The 15,701-nt window shown below is 56.9% G+C and overlaps 2 protein-coding genes and 1 pseudogene across 14 annotated transcripts in view; 1 reads left to right on the top strand and 2 right to left on the bottom strand.

Annotated features, from left to right (window-relative positions):
* Positions 1 to 11,123, top strand: part of ADD1 (adducin 1) — an 88,709-nt gene extending 77,586 nt beyond the window's left edge. For 4 of the 9 annotated variants that reach the window (XM_045997317.1, XM_045997319.1, XM_045997318.1 and 1 more), the window contains 3 exons: positions 4,093 to 4,249; positions 6,946 to 7,044; positions 9,313 to 11,123. In XM_045997317.1, the coding sequence (XP_045853273.1) occupies positions 4,093 to 4,249; positions 6,946 to 7,044; positions 9,313 to 9,683 (627 nt within the window). In that variant the 3' untranslated portion in view covers positions 9,684 to 11,123. Of the gene's footprint in view, positions 1 to 4,092; positions 4,250 to 6,945; positions 7,045 to 7,740; positions 7,776 to 9,312 lie in introns of those variants that run through there. The other 5 variants (XM_045997322.1, XM_045997324.1, XM_045997323.1 and 2 more) reach the window with 2 other exon arrangements.
* Positions 6,230 to 6,368, bottom strand: LOC123937649 (annotated as a pseudogene).
* Positions 11,124 to 11,825: 702 nt separating the features above from the next.
* MFSD10 (major facilitator superfamily domain containing 10) lies at positions 11,826 to 15,698 on the bottom strand. 5 transcript variants are annotated; one of them, XM_045997329.1, is made up of 13 exons: positions 15,589 to 15,698; positions 14,933 to 15,114; positions 14,740 to 14,836; positions 14,395 to 14,498; positions 13,918 to 14,076; positions 13,680 to 13,841; positions 13,362 to 13,470; positions 13,119 to 13,230; positions 12,805 to 12,913; positions 12,610 to 12,700; positions 12,468 to 12,515; positions 12,291 to 12,380; positions 11,826 to 12,190 (listed from the first exon to the last, which is right to left on the bottom strand). In XM_045997329.1, exons 2-13 carry the CDS (start codon positions 15,104 to 15,106, stop codon positions 12,075 to 12,077), a joined length of 1,371 nt encoding a protein of 456 aa, XP_045853285.1. In that variant the 5' UTR covers positions 15,107 to 15,114; positions 15,589 to 15,698; the 3' UTR covers positions 11,826 to 12,074. The 5 variants fall into 5 exon arrangements, with proteins under 5 accessions (XP_045853285.1, XP_045853282.1, XP_045853284.1 ...); XM_045997326.1 differs by having other exon boundaries at positions 14,933 to 15,118; positions 15,589 to 15,680; XM_045997328.1 differs by having other exon boundaries at positions 15,519 to 15,666.
* Positions 15,699 to 15,701: the final 3 nt, after the last annotated feature.

Raw genomic sequence — 15,701 nt, 5'->3', positions numbered from 1 at the left:
CTGCCTGCCTCTCTGCCTACTTGTGATTTCTCTCTGTCAAATAAATAAAAAAAAAAAAAAAAAAAAAAAGTGTTTCATGGGGAAGAAGGTGTGGACATTTGAAGCCCAGAGTTGTCTTCTATGTACGTGTCTGATGTGGAAGGAGACCTTCCATGAGCATTCAGGCCGCGCTACTTGGGCTGGGGTGGATTGCGGCTGCCTGCGCATTTCAAGTCGTAGTCATGTTCACCCTGCATTCAAAGGACATTTGGGGGTGTGTCTCTTTCAACTCATACACCTCTATTGAGATGCAACTACCACATTAGTGATGTTCCAGTTGTCAGGAAGAAGCAGATCTGTACCAAAGGCTGTATGTCCCTGTGTGGAATCTCCACCAATAACACTATTTTGCGTAACTACGCATTCATTCCATGCGTACCGTTTCTTACCATTTAGAATGTACTCCCAGCTGCCATTCTTAGAGGAACTCCTCAGAGCAAAGGAGAAAGACGTACTTGTTTTGCATCTCAGTACTTTGGGCTCGAAGCTTTTATGATCTTGTGAGTTCATTTTTTTCTCAGATGTGTGAAGGTGTGCTGAGTCCACGAGCCCCAAGGCGTCCTGTGCGGAGTCCACCTGTGGCTGCCACCCTGTGGCCCCATGGGCAGAACCGGTTGGAACAGTTCTTGCTTGCAGTCCCTCAGGCGCGGCATCGCACGTAGCGGTCTCTGCCAGCATGCTGCCAGGGCTTGCTGGAAGGCAGGCAGTACTGAGATGGGGCTCTTGGGCCAGTTCCTCGGTCCCCGTTCTGGATTTGCCCCAGCAGTGTCAGACATGGGTGTGTGCCCCATCTCCTATGTTTCATGAAGCATAGATGGGGATCCCCCTGGGCCAGGAGGTCAGAGTCGGTGGGAACGGAGTTCCTGGTGGTCTGGTGTCCTCTCCACCATCTGAGCACCGCGCTGCGTGAACCGTGCGCCGGCTGGAGTTAGCCCAGGAGAGTATGCCCAGCTGGGCTGAGATGCTTGTGTCCCCGCATCGGGATCCTTCATTCAGCTTGCGTTTTCTCCATTACCCTCCTGCTGCTCACACTTGCACCCTTGGTCTTTTTCCCACTGACTAAGCATATTTCATTTCTATGTTGAGAATATGATTCCATGTGTGCCCTTGACCGAAATTGTCCCCACGGCCTTTGTGTGGGGCTCAAAATACAGACCGTATTGCTCCTTCTGCAAGGTGGGTGCTGCTGGCTGACAATGTGAGTTTCTCTTCGAACCAGTGGAAAGGACTTTGTTAAACATCCTAAAAATGTCTTCTTTCCGGTGAGGTGGGTGTGTAGACACTTGTTTTCCATTTGAGAATATGAGGAATGTGTGTTTGGGACTTAGGAAGGTTGGAGCTTTTGGGAAGGATTTTCCTTTGCTTCTGGCCCTCTCTGGTGATGGCCGTTCACTCAGAGCATGTTGTCTTCTGACGAACAAGGAGCCGTGAACTGTCAGCCACACCCCAATACTCTGGTTCCAAAAAGAATCCTGAGCATAGCCGAAGGCTCTCTTGGCTCCAGCGCTGTGCCTGCCAGCTGTAGCCTGGGGCTTTCTGGCACCTTCTGGACTTGATTACTGGTGAATAGAGCTGTTAGAGGTTAGGGCGGACAAGTTTATGCTAAAGGCTGCCCAGCGTGGCCAAGAGCTGTTGCTGGGTCTGGGTACCGTGAGCCCGTTCTTTTTTTTAAAGATTTTATTTATTTATTTGACAGAGATCACAAGTAGACAGAGAGGCAGGTAGAGAGAGAGGGAAGCAGGCTCCCTGATGAGCAGAGAGCCCGATGTGGGGCTCAGTCCCAGGACCCTGGGATCATGACCTGAGCTGAAGGCAGAGGCTTTAACCCACGGAGCACCCAGGTGCCCCCGTGAGCCCCTGTTCTTTGTGTATCTCTGTGTGTGTGGGCTGTGGCCCTCCCACATTTTGTGCCGTGTGGTAGAACACGAGGGGCCTGGGCCCACCTCACAGACTTACATGATGCATTTGGTGTTGAGCACTCAGAAGTGTGTGGCCCAGCACTAAGAACATGAATTCAAACCGGAGTGGGTTTTATGGATGAAAGCCTGATGTTTGGAGAGATAGGGTCATTAGCTGTGTTCGTGTTGCTTGCCAGCTGCCTCAGCCAGATGCAGAAGCAGTGCCTGGGCGTCTGGTCTGCTGGGAGCCCGTTTTGTGGCTGGAAGTGAGGGACGCTGCATGAGCCTCCCTGCGACCTGCTGGTGAGAGCAACCACATCACACCCTAGTTTCCCAGTCCAGGCTGCTGTACTGGGGACCTGTTTCCCTCTGCATCCCAAGCCTTGTTCTGTTTCCTTCCCCCAGATAATAGGCTCCCTCTGTCCCCCAGTCTCTTCAGAGTCTGGGTCTTGGCAGCTGTTGGCTACTGGCTGAGGAATTTGGAGGAGGGAGGCCTGGCTGGCAGAGGTGGGAACCAACCATGCCGCACCTCAAGGGTCAGGGCTCTCAGGGCAGGCCCTGGTGCATGGATGCCTCTGTGGCAGGTGGATCTTGATATTTTATTCATCCCTTGATTTGAACTTTGATTGAAGTGAGATGAAACGTTTCTGTCAAACCTCATGTCACTTCCTCATTTTTTCGACTGTGATGGCAGAGCATAAATACAGGGCGTACGTTGCCATAGATTTAGGGGACCGTGCAGTTAGGCCTTGGCTGTTGTCGGCCCTGTAGGCTCGTCTCAAGGAAACAGACCCGGGGCCTGTGCGCAGGAACAGGTATCCAGGAGTGGTGATTGGCAGGCAGGGGTTCAGTCCTCTGTCCTAGGGCTGCTTCTGAGTGAAAGGGCACTTGAACTTGGGTCAGCGTTGGTCAGAAAGAGGACTCCCTTTGACCATCAAGGTCAGCTTGAATCTGGAGGCTCTCTGAGCAAATGTGGCCAATCCCAGCAGGTCCTTTGCTTGTCTTCCCCGGCCCTGCATCCCTGATCGGTCATGGAGTCCTCTGGATTCTCTCTACCCAGCTCGGTGGACAGCAGCCCCTCAGTCCAGGTCCCCCAGCCTTGGCCAGGGCAGAAGGTGGCCCAGGTGAGCTGCCTTTCCCCAGCACTCAGTCTGGCCCTGTCTCTCATGCACATTGCTCGGGCACGGTCTCTCACTGGTGTTGTGCCTTACTGAGGAGAGTATAGACAGACCAAGGCTAACATCAGAATTTTGGATTCTGCTGTCATGGGTTGTTTTTGGAAGATCCTGTTAAGTAATGGGCATGTGCATGTGTTCTGGTTAACTTTCTCAGAACATGAACCCAGGCCATTTGGGGGCCAGCCAAGCTGGGCGGTGGGCACAGAGCTGTGCTGGGAGTGGAGGCTGAGTGGAGGCTGAGGCTGGACATCATTTCACACACCCCAGAGGTGCCTCCCCCTGCTGGCTTCCTCCCTCCAGGCCTGCCTCCCCACCCCAGGGATGCCCAGTATGGGGCTGCCTCCCTTTGCAAACTGGGTGCTGACTGCTAGCCACCACTGCTCTGCTTGCTTGCTTTTTCTCTTTCTTTCCTACACATTCTTGCTTTTCCAAATTCCTCAAATACTGGTGTTTTGGGACTTCTTAAAAAATTTCTTGGTGTTTGGGGATAGGTTCCAGGAGCTAGTTATAAATTAAACACATGATTAAAAGAACAGAATTTAGTCTGTGAACTTAGAAAGGAAGCCAGTATCAGAGCATACCTTTCCTGATTTGGAATCCTGGGTGTTTCCTGATGTCAGGAGGGCAGTTGATGTAAAGAGTCGGCTCTTCTGTCCCTGCCAGGAAGGAGATAGCATTCTCCCTCAGGTGCTCTTTGCTCTCGGTTGCACCTGAAACCTGGACTTTCCGAGGATTTTTCCCTCCTGTTACTTTTGTTTTGTAGCTGTACCTTCAAAATTGTGTTTCTCTGTCTCTGACTACTGGAGGCTGCAGCTCGGCCTCAGCCTCAGCTTCAGGGCTAGGCCCAGGCCAAGTCTCAGGGTTGTTTGTGTGCCCCAGGAAATCCACCCACCCCACCCTGCCTGCAGCCTTGCCCCAAGGGGGGAGAGTCCCTGCGGGTGGAAGGGCTCCTGCAGACTGGGCATCTTTGTCTGCAGGGGGAGCTGGTGACAGCCTCCAAGGCCATCATTGAGAAGGAGTACCAGCCCCATGTCATCGTGAGCACCACGGGCCCCAACCCCTTCAACACGCTTACTGACAGAGAGCTGGAGGAGTACCGCCGGGAGGTGGAGCGGAAGCAGAAGGGCCCGGAAGGTGAGTGTGCACGGGTCCTGGGCACACTGATCCGCTCCATGTGTATGGTGCCCGAAGAGAGAGAGAAAGTGCTCTGCGAGCTCCTTTGTGCCCAGACGTTGACGGGGGGGTGGGGAGGGGTGGTGATGAGAACCATCGTTTGCATGGAAGATCAACCTTGTGTTTGGGGTTAAGACCAGAATGTTATTCCTTATATATTACCTAGTTCTGGGGGATTAGAAGGGGAAACGCACTTGGGAATAGTCTGCTTAGGAGGGAGGTGCAGCCTAGCTCTGTGGGAGACTGTGTCCAAGAGTCAAGCTGCTGTCTTTCTGTACAAATCCAGAGGGTCTCCCTGGGCAGGGTATGGTCGCAGGCCCATGTGCTAGCATGTTGACTCCTCTGGCCCCTGCCCAGACTGAGGGAGGAGTGTGGCCGCTGCTGCTAGTGCAGCCGTTGTTTCTCTTGGTAACTAAAACACAATGAGACTATTTTGCAACAATGAGAATCGGTGAGGAAGAGCCAGAACCTCATGGAGCAGGTGGTTTCAAACTCTAGGTTTTGAAAAGTAGGCCCAAGAATTTGGAGGACTAACTCGAGAATCCAGCCTCTCCTGCCTCTGTTGTGAAGGCTCCCTTTCCCTGAGCAGCCTTGGTTGGTTACCAGGAATGCTCTGGGCACAGACACCCCCATCCAGGAGGCTCATGTTGCATCCTCACGTCAGTATGTTCCAACCCTGGTCTTTGTACTAAAGCCTCCTGAGCAGGGACCACACGTCTTTCACGGCTTGTCCCTAGGAATCAGCTTGTGGAATGGAAGTACCATGGTGTTTGTGGCCCTGGGTCCACGGGGGATTGTCCAGGGAATTATGTATCGCTCCCCAGATAACCTCTCATTTGCTCCAATTTAGTTTTTTTTTGGTCTTGTAGACCAGCTACTGCATTATATAGATGCTGTTGGAGTTGGGTTGCACGTGGAAGGGTTGCTGAGTGGTTTTTAGTGTGTTGCAGCATCACTGTTGTCACGCTCTGGTCGCTGTGTGCTGGGGTTAAAACTTCGTCCGCTTCGAGGCGGAGTGAGCCCGGTCTGCCCCTGGTGCCGAGCTCTGCTTCTGATCGTGGTGCTTGGATGGTGCGCGCAGCCCCATTGAGAACTTTGTCCACACTGCTGCCATCGGCCCTGCCCTGGGGTGGTGTGCGGGCCCGAGCTCCTGGTCCTGTGGGCTAACCCTATTCCAGAGTGCACATGTGTGTCTGCCCTTTGGGCCCTTCCTATGTCTGGGAGATCTGGGTTACAGGAAAACGTTGTTTGAGTGAAGCCATAAGACACATGGGTTTCCTTGCACGTGAGGCTTCATGAGGGGTGTTTCAGCCGTTGAGCGGATGGGGTGTCTGTGACTGTGCTCTGTGACCACTGAGCTGTCTGCCATGGGAGCACTGACCTGGGGGACACTACCAGGAGACCCCTGCCCAGTGCTGGCCCTCGGCCCGGGGGGTGCTGCATGGCAGCACTTTCCGCAGGAAGAAGGAAGCAAGCCTTGGGGCTTGGGCACCTTTCCTGGTTGAGGGAGCTCCTGGGAGATTGAAAGACCTTTGTTCACAGACATGTGGCTTCAGGAAAGTAGGTTGGCATCTCTAGAGATCAGAGGCCCTACCGATGATAGCCGCTTGTTTAAAATATGAGACTTAAAAGACAACTATCATATGATCTCCCTGATATGAGAACGTGGAGATGCAACATGGGGGGGTTAGGGGGGTATGAGAAGAATAAATGAAACAAGATGGGATTGGGAGGGAGACAAACCATAAGTGACTCTTAATCTCACAAAACAACCTGAGGGTTGCTATGGGGAGGGGGAGGGTATGTGTTATGGTGAGTGCTGTGAAGTGTGTAAACCTGGCAATTCACAGACCTGTACCCCTGGGGATAAAAATACATTATATGTTTATTAAAAAATAAATTAAAAAAATATGAGACTTAGAGATGTCAAGCTGTTAATATAAAAAGTTCAAATGAGAGAAAGAGATTTAAGGAATTAGGATAACATTGGTATGTATTTTTCCCTAAATGAGAATTAGACTCGGATTTTTCTGGTTCCTGGATCCTACACTTGATCTTAGCCAAAAGGCCGAGAAGCGATGGATCCTGGATCCTTATACCTGTAGTTTTTTCCTCTGGTCCTCTTTAGCATATTTTACTTCAGAAAGTTAATTGCCAGGTTTAAATTATTGGTAGAAAATGCTCTGGATAAAAAAATGAAAACCAGTGCGGTGCTCATGTGACATCCGTTGGGGTGGCGGGTAGGGTGAGGGTGCCTGGGGCCCCGGGCTCCTGGCTCAGCCATAGGGAGGGGCTCCTCACTGGAGCACAGGTGCAGACATACCGGGGGTCACCAGTCACCGTGTGTCACAATGTCAGCTCTGGCAGATTCTTTCTGGAATAAGTGGAAATACTATTTTTTATCCAGAGTTGGTTGAATCTTTGAGATTCAGATCCACACCTCAGTCACAGTCAGTCTTCTTTGTCCCCTTGGAGAGATGAAGACATTGTGGCCGTGAGCCCTCCTAGGCTTTTGGATGCCCCCGAGAATGAGAATATTCTGCCTCAAGGCAGCTGGATGGAGAGGGCAGGAGGGCCTGGCTGCCTCTGAGGAGGGTGAAGGCTCATGATGTCTGACGTTCTTTACTGTGTGCTTCTCACTTTCTGTCTGTCTGCAGAGAATCTGGACGAGGCCAGAGAACAGAAAGAAAAGAGTCCTCCAGAAGCCTCTGCTGCCCCCCACACCCCTCCCAGCACCCCTGTCAAGCTTGAGGAAGGTGAGCTCTGGGGTGGATGTGAGCGTGTGGCTGCCCCACTGTGGGAGGGTGCATGGCCTCCTGTGATCTGGCGTCTGCCACGAGAGGCGGATTTCGTGTCCTCTCTGGTGAGGGAGAGCGCCCGGGTGTCAGTAGTTGAACGGACAGTGGTGAAGAAGCAAGTGTTTGCGTGGAAACCAACACGACACATGGGCCCCGTCTCCCTCGCTCCTCCTAGTTTGGCTCTGTCCTGTGTCCCTCGAGGCAGCAGATTTGGTAGTGAGACGTCAGGACAAGGTGGGAAGCTAGACTTGGGGGATCAGATCCCACCTTCGTTTATGATGTCCATTTTGCCCACTGCTTACGCATTTCTCAAGCCATACTGTGTCCAGATCACCCCTCTGGAAATGTCTTCCGTTGTGTCTGGGCTGCAGGACTGCGTGTGACCTGCCGTAGTAATCAGTCCGTGCAGCGTGCTGGCCTCCACTGGCCTCTCAGACCACCCACTGTGTGTCTGTGGCGTGTGGCCTGCGTGTCTGTCCCTCGGTCTTCAGTGTTGTGCTTCCCGTGCCTGTGGGGAGCGTGTGGCTCGCCTTCCTCCCCACTGTTTGTCCACAAGAATGGCTTAGCCGTTCTCCTCCTGTAACCCAGTGGCTGTGACTGAATGCCTAGATTCTCTCCCTGTGCTTTTCTCTTCTGCGGCTGCGTTACAAGCAGGAGGCGGATGTGCTAAAGAATACCTCTTACCGTAGTAAGTACCGCCCGCGTCCGGCCTGCTGCTCAGCCCGTGCTCCCTGTGCTTTGCCTCACTCTCCTGCTGCTTTGTTGCTTAGTGAGTTCTGTTTTCTGTTTATTCAAAGTAAAAACAGAGCCCCCGCCCTTGGTACCCAGTTCCCCCTCCCAGGCAGTGGCATCTTGGCAGAGGCTCGATAGCCAGAGAGCTGGGTGGTGGCAGCCTGCCCCCGGGGCTCCTGGGGACCGGGGCAGTGCCACTCCAGGCCTTGTGGCCTCAGGAGTTCCAGGGCAGTTACATGGCCCTGCCAAGCCTGTGCTTGCCTGGTGGGATCAGACATACACACGCAGACTAGGTTCAGGCAGGTGGGTGTGCCTTGTGCTGCATGCGGGTGGCTTTTATTGGGATCTGGGCTTAAGCTGAGCGCTTAAGCATAATTGGGGGGTGGGGCAGGAGAGGTCTGTCTGGTGCTCTGTTTTTCATGTGGCATTTGGTCACATGGTCAAGTTCCCTGAGGCACCCACAGGCCACTTCTGCATGCCAACTTCCTCCTGTCCTCCTAAGTAAGGACATTGAACTGTCCCGGGACAACAGGTGGCTCAGGGGAAGGCTGGGTGGCCCCAGCCTTCCCCAGAGCCAGAGCGCTAAAGCGTTTGTGGCCCAGAGCCTCCTGCAGCTGCTCCTCACCCGTGCTCAGCGCCGGCTGGGTCCCCCTGGCCCAACCTGCGGCTTCGTGTCTCCATACTAAGTTTAGTTTTGCATCAGCATCCAATCGCTTATAACTCTGTAGGATGTTATAAAAATCTACAAAACTGGTTCCTCCCCTGGTCAGAGTCTCTGTAGAGATCTGGTGATGGGAACTTTCCCGGAAACCTGCCCTCGGCCTGTGACTTCATTGCGAGTTACCTTTTGCCCTTTCATATTCCCTTGTACCCCGAATTTCCGTGTTTGAATGCTGAAGCTGGCCTGGTTTTTGTCCCCATGCCTTACCTTACAGTTCCCCTCTGTTCTTTATTTCTCTAGCCTCCAGTGGCTTTATTTTGTTTGATGTTGACACAGTGCACATGGGGTCTGGGAGTTAACCATGGTTAACCATGGAGTTTTCCATGGTTTTCTTCTTGGGGGAGACCAGATTTGTGGACCTAAATTTAGGTCTAATTTCAGAACTACTAATACATGCTCTTAGGGCTCTAGAACAGACTCCTGTCCAAGTGTTAAACACAGAACATCCTAGTGCAGTGCTGCCAGCTTGTCCAGCTCTCTGACTGGGGGCTGAGGTCCCAGAACCGTGTCTGAATGCCTGGATCTGTCCGTAACCTGTCCACAAGGAGGAGCTGAGAACGCCCCCCTCCACCCGACCACTGAGGTTACATCTCTGTTTTGTACTGAGAGCCTTGAAGTAGAGTAGACCTGATTTAGGGTTTCTTGTCATGTCAGTAAAAGCCCCTAGAGCCCAGCTCTGCGGCCGTCTCGGTGCAGGGCACTGCCTCTCTCGGGGTGCCCCACCCATGTCCCACGGCTGCTCTTCAGCCCTGTCTCTCGCCCCTGCCCGCCAGACCTGCCGCAGGAGCCCACCTCTGGAGAGGACAGTGAAGCTGCCACCTTTAAGCCGACTCTCCCCGACCTGTCCCCTGATGAGCCTTCAGAAGTGCTCGGCTTCCCCACATTGGAGGAGGAGGAGGAGGAGGAGGAGGAGGGGCTCTGTGAAGCCCAGGAGCCTCCCAGCCCCACCAGGTCCCCTGTGGTGGCCAGCCCTGAGCCAGTCTCCACCCAGGCCGCAGAAGAGGCCACCTCCCCAGCTGCCGAGGAGGCGGCTGCTGTGGACCCTGGCAGCGATGGGTCTCCCGGCAAGTCCCCTTCCAAGAAGAAAAAGAAATTCCGCACCCCCTCCTTTCTGAAGAAGAGCAAGAAGAGGAGTGACTCCTGAAGGCCTGTCCCGCACACACCGATGCCACCAGACTGCCCCCATCGTGTCCTGTCTTTTGTCATGGAATGCAAAAAGCCCATCCCTCCACGTAGCTAGCGCTTTCCTCACAGTGTGATCGAATCCCCACGTAGACCGGTGCTAACCTCGTGTGCGCGTGCAGTGGGCCTCCACCTGGGGGTGGTGGGGGAGCCATGTCTCTGCGGCCCCTTGACTTTTGCCTGCCCTGCCTGGGCCAGCACCCCGCGGCGTGCACTCCCCTGGGCCCAGACGTCCTGGTTCTGGCTGGACAACTGGAGGCCCTGGCAGCTCTGGCCTTCCCTCCCTCTCCTTCTGTGGTGCAGTCCCCATGCTGTGTGTCTGCTAGGCTTCCCTTCACCCCCAGTCTCAGGTGACTGGGTCAGCCTTGGAGCTTCCTGCTGGCGTTTCTTGCTCCATGGGTCATAGCTACAGAGCTTCAGCCCTGTAAAAGCACTCCTGGGCCCACTAGTGACTCTGGGCACCCTGATGGCCTTTGAGTCTGGGACCCTGCAGCAAAGGGGCCTGCGTACACCCCATGCGCCCTGTGCATGTCCGATGGCCCTGAGGGCAGAAATGGGGTTCAGCGGCCTCCACTTTCTAACTAGGGTCTCCAGATTCCTATCCTAGAGAAGAGACATGAAGAGTGAGAAGAGTCCTTTCTAGAATTTTCTTTAGCAGGTTTGTAATTCAGCCTCCATTTTTGACCATGAACATGAAGGGGCCGCTCTTGGCTTAGTTTCCCCCTCGGTCCTGCCGCGGAGTGCTGTAGAGCGCTGCTCACTTCCTGCACGGGGGATTCGGGACCCAGGGAGTGCCTCTTACTTTAACTCAGTCTGAAGGATTCCCTGGTTTTGGTAAAAGGTCACTCAAGGTAGAAGGGGATTCAGTGGTCCTTCCCCAGCTTCTCACAGTAGTCATTTATGGAGCCGGGCCTGCCTCTCCTCATGGGATATTGTAAATTTTCACTGAGATTCCTGAAAAATCTTGTGCAGCTGCTCAGCAGACACTAGTGGGGGCTCATTCTGGGGGCTCCCTGGCATAGGCCTGGCTAGGTGCCGGCTCATCACCTCCCTAGAAGTGGGCTGGGGTCTCCCTCTCCTGACCCTAAGCAGGACCTGAGGCTGGCTGCATGGCGCCACCCACTGCTTCGAGCTTTCTGGAGACTTGCTTTCTCTGGGGTATGGTTTTGTTGCCTCGGTGGTGTCCAGGTTCCCCACCCTCACCTTGTCCCTCAGTTAACCATGGACTCTGGCCCTTCTTTTGTCCCACATATGCAATGACTTCCATTTTACTTTTGTAGTTTATTTTAACTCTTTGTATCACATGAAGTTTAGTCGTGTATATGGACACAGGCTTGGGAGGATGGGTCCTGCGTCCTTCACTGTAACATGTTTTACTCACAAATAAAATTCTTCAAGCAGTTGCCTTGTCTAAACTCGGGAAGCAATTTTACATTTAATTGCTTTCCTTTGCTCCTTTAAGATAGGACTTGAGGTCTCGAGTCCCAAAAAGAGAGCCTCAAGTGTTTGGTTCTGGTTTTGTTTTTGTTTTTGTTTTTTTCCAATATTTCTTCAGGAGAGAGAGACAGTGTGGGTACATGAGGAAGAGGGGCAGGGGAAGATAATCTCCAGCAGATCCCTCCAATCCCCCCACCCCCGCCGCCCGAGTGCAGAGCCCCACAAAAGGGCAGATTCCATGACCCTGAGATCATGACCTGAGCTGAAATCAAGCGACGGAGCCCCCCAGGCGCCTCCCCCCAAGTGTTTAATTCTTGATCAAACACTGTTGCTTTGCACTGGGGAGGACCCTGCAGCCACAGTCCAGGGCAGGACATGTGATGGGGAGACCCCGGGCACAGGGGCCCCCACCTCCCTGCTCTGCCAGGGTTCAGGGTGCATCCCGGTATCGCCCAGCGTGTGCTGAGCCCAGGCTTAGAGGGTCCTGTGTTCCACGTTCTGTCCTCAGCCTCGTGCGGAATGGCAGTTGACTCGGGGCGGGGGGAAGAGCCTGGGACACTTCTCCATGGAGCTCTAAGCCTTCAGTTTAAGTTGCTGCTTCTGGTGCCTGAGGCTCTTGGGGGTGGGGCTACTGCGGCACTGCAGGAGTATGAAGAGAGGCAGTGGATCTGAAACAGCTGCTTTATTTTGACATTCAGAGGCCTGGCTAACACTGTGCTGCTGAAAGAGAGGCCAAGAGAAAGCCTGGAAGGTTTTGGAGTCATGCTCCCTGCGGGACAGGCAGGGCCAGCAACACCTAGGGAGGAGCCACGAGGGTGTTGGGCCCTCTGGGGCTGCAGGCCCTGGGCTGTCCTCGGTTGGGCCCAGGGGGAGGGAGGTCCCTGGCCCAGGCCTCCTCTGCGCTGGGCTGGCTCAGCTACTCGGCCTTGAGAGCGTGGGCTGGAGGCCTCAGATTCCACAGGAGCAGGAAGGGGAGCAGGAAGAGGCCAGAACACACGGTGAAGCAGACCTGGGCCCCCGCCAGCCAGTATGCTGTGGAGAGACAACCTGAGTGGGGACGCGGGCCCACCCTGGTCCTGCCACCCCTTGGCCCCAGGATGGCAACAGCATGGCCCTGGCCCTGTGTGCTCACCCGAGGCAGCCACCACAGGTCCCACTGCCCTGGCCAGGGCGCCCAGGCTCCTTAGGGTGCCCATGATCGTGCCTTTCTGCCCAGGTGAGCCTGCGGGGGGGAGACGGGGAGGAGGCCATCAGGTGCCTGCAGGCCTCTTCCCAGCTGAGGGTCTCTGGCGACCGAAGGGCTTCTCACCGTAGTTGGCAACCATAGAGGACAGACATGGCACCACGACTGCGGCAGCTGGCGGGAGACACCAGGGAGGTTGAGGTCAGCCCACAGGAGACACCAGGGGAGTTGCGACCCAGGAGCACTGGCCTGGGGAAGGCCCACTCACCGAAGGAGTACAGCAGCAACCCCAAGCCCAGTACAGGCAGTGTGAGCCCCCAGCCGATGAGGAGGAAGGCCGGCACGAGCAGCAAGATGGCCTGGTGATGGGCACAGTGGAGATCAGGACCCACCCCTGCTGTTTCCAGAAGAGCTCAGGCCACAGCAGTGCTCCCCACCGCCGCCTTCCCGGGGAGCCCCGTACCCGCTTCACAGCTGCAATCTCCCCACCAGGGCTGATCCTCCGTGCGTAGGCACCCTGCACGGCGGCCATGGTGAGGCCGATGAAGAAAAACATCTTTCCCTGCTGCAGGCTAGGAGCGGGGGAGCGGTAAGCACCCGGGCTGTGCTGCTGGCTGAGCGCCCCTGCTTCGCTGGCCAAGCCAGGGAGCTGGGGTGACAACCGGTTCAACACGGTCCTCCGGGTGAGGGTGGGAGCAGCCCTGACGCTGGGTCGTCAGGCCGGGGAGATGGCAGGATGCTCCCAGGCCAGGTCCTTTGGGGACCTAGCACCCCTACCTGCTGAATTGGAAGCGCTGGTGGGCAAGGAAGCTCAGCGTGTACTCCAGGCCGGAGAACAGGAAGAGGTAGAGGAAGTACACCAGGCCCAGGCGGCGGAGGCTCTCAAGTCCTGGCAAGCAGTGGGGAGGGGCTGACGATAGCTGGGGGCAGGTCTGGGCTGATGGAGGAAGTGACCTGTCCCACCCTCACTCAGGATGGGGGCGGGGGGGGGGGGTAGGGGGTAGGTGGGTGGCTCCTTACTGTCTCCAGCTGGTGGGTCCTGGCCTTGGGCCACGGCTGAGAAACGGAGCAGGGCCAGGGGGCTGAGCAGATCTGTAGCAGCTCGGAACCCAGGGGTGATGGAGGGTGCCTGGGGTGGGGGCAGGACTGGAGGGGCCTGCCAGCTGGCTGGGGAGGGGCAGGACCTGAATCTGCCCTGGCCTCCAGTCCCCCTGCCGGGCCTTAGGAGCAGGGGCACCAGGAGAGGACAGCCCAGCCTCCCCTGGCCTCCCCGCACACCCACAAACTGAGCCCCAGCTCCGGGACCTCTCAGTAGTCTCTTTCTGGGTCCGCTCTTACCCGCTTCTCGGGGGCCAGGGTCTCTGGCAGAAAGCAGAAAATGAACAGCAGGTCGGAGGCAGCGAAGAGCAGGGCGAGCCAGGGTACTGTCTCCGTAGGCAGGGAGGCACCCAGCATGGGGCCCAGGGTGAAGCCCAGTGAGAAGGCCACTCCGATGACTGCCTGGGGAGAAGACCGCCTGAGCCAGGCATGAAGACCCCAGGAATCCCCAGCCACTCATCCCGTCACCTGCACGCACCATGCCTCGGCTGCGGGCGGAAGGTGAGCCCAGGTCAGCTATGATGGCCGTGGAGAGGCTGACGTTCCCCTTGCTGATGCCCCCAATCACCCTGGAGGCCAGGAAGGCCGCGAAACTCCGCGAGGCAGCCCACACTGCGTATGAGGTGGCCAGACCTACCTGCCTCAGGGTGGAGCCCAGAGGGCGGTATGGTCACCTGAGGCCACAAGGGGCCCAGAGTTGGGCCAACAAACCCAGGTCACATCCTTGGGGCCCTGCCCCATTCTGGAGCATCCAAGGGCCACTTGTGTTTCCAAGGTCCCCATAGGTGGCAGGAGCAGCTCTGGGAAAGCCTGGCTGGGCCACGGGACCACCACTCCCTCATGCACCACACCCAGGGGGCAATGAGGGGCTCACAGCCAACCCCCTTTCTCCCCAGAGGGCTGCCAGGCAGGTGAGAAGAAGCTGCACATTCCCACGCCTTGGGCACCCCCATACCAGGGACAGCAGCATCACCAGGCGCCTCCCCAGACAGTCCGAGATTGCCCCTGTGAGCGGAGCCAAGAGGAATTGCAGGAAGGAGAAGACTGAGCCAATGAGACCTGGAAGAGACAGAGGTTTTGTTCCCTGAGGGTCTGGTCCTGTGGGGTGAGCCCTGCACTCCCACAACCTGGGCCTCCAGCTGAGGTGCCCTGACCACCTGTGGACACTGCGCTTGCAGACTGGTGGCCAGTGCCCAGAAGCAGGAAGGTGGGGACAAGGGCTGGGATGGACTGGAGGCTGGGCAGAGACACACATCCGGAGAAGGTTGCAGGGGCCCCAGCCCGGGGCTGGTGGGCCTACCTCCGAAGAGGACGCTGTTGTACCGCTTCTCTGCCGGCATCCTGATGGCGGCGGCAAACCAGTCCACTCCCCGCTGCCACGAGCCATAGAGGGGGTCCTGGGGGACACGGGAGTGTGACGAGGGTGCGGGGCGCGGGCAGCTGTGGTGGGGGGAGTCGGGACGTCTCTGTACACGGACAAGGAGCAGTCTTACGTGGGCGCGGCCGTGGCTCTCCAGCAGCCCTGGCAGCAGGGGCAGCAGCAGAGTGAAGGCCAGAAGGTCCAGCAGGAGGCCGAGGAACACCACAGTGATCACACGCGTCTCCTGCGCCGTCTGCGGGCGGATGGGTGGGCGCGGGGTGCAGCTCCCTCCGGCTCCACAGCCCATGATCCCTCCTGGCTGAGAGGGTGGCAGGTCTGAATGCGCCCGCCTCTGGGTACCCCAGCCCTACACGGGGGTAGACTGAGTCCCCCAGCTCCTGCCAGGCGCCCGGCCAGCCAACAGTCACCAAGCACCCTAAAGAGAGCGCCTGCCCGCCCCGCTCGCGGGCGCCCTCCCCGGATCCCGGAGGCGGGAAACTCAGGGTGCGGAGTTGCGCAGAGAAACCGCAGCCACGGATGCCAACCGTCGCCAGGGGCCGGATGAGGGCATCGCGGTCCCGGACACCATCCCACCCCACACAGCCACCCCAGTCCTCGAGCGGAGCGGGCGGGGAAACTGAGGCCCGGGAGGAGGGCGGCCCTGGGCGCTGGCCCGCCCGAAACCCCAGACCTCGCCCGCACCCAGGACCCCGCCCCACCCCAGCTTGTCTCCCGGGCGGCACAACGGGGCGCGCACTGGACGCGGGAGCAGCCCCGCCCTGCACTTGCCGCGGCCGCGCGCTCGGGGCGGATGGACGAACACGGAGATACCGACAGATGGACGTATGCCGAATGGACCGCCGGGCCCGCTGCCAGGGGCGTGGCGCGTACCAACCACGCCC

The sequence above is a fragment of the Meles meles genome, chromosome 2, assembly GCF_922984935.1.
Source record: "Meles meles chromosome 2, mMelMel3.1 paternal haplotype, whole genome shotgun sequence".
Taxonomy (NCBI): domain Eukaryota; kingdom Metazoa; phylum Chordata; class Mammalia; order Carnivora; family Mustelidae; genus Meles; species Meles meles.
The sequence above is the reverse complement of the archived record's forward strand: the minus strand, read 5'-3'. Positions and strand labels throughout refer to the sequence as shown.

Coding starts and splice junctions, on each gene's coding strand:
- MFSD10 (XM_045997329.1), bottom strand. CDS start 15,106: ATGGGCTGTGGAGCCGGAGGGAGCTGCACCCCGCGCCCACCCATCCGC. Junction 14,837..14,932: donor AGAGCCACGGCCGCGCCCAC/GTAAGACTGCTC, acceptor CGTGTCCCCCAG/GACCCCCTCTATGGCTCGTG. Junction 13,231..13,361: donor GGACCCACCAGCTGGAGACA/GTAAGGAGCCAC, acceptor ACTGCTTGCCAG/GACTTGAGAGCCTCCGCCGC.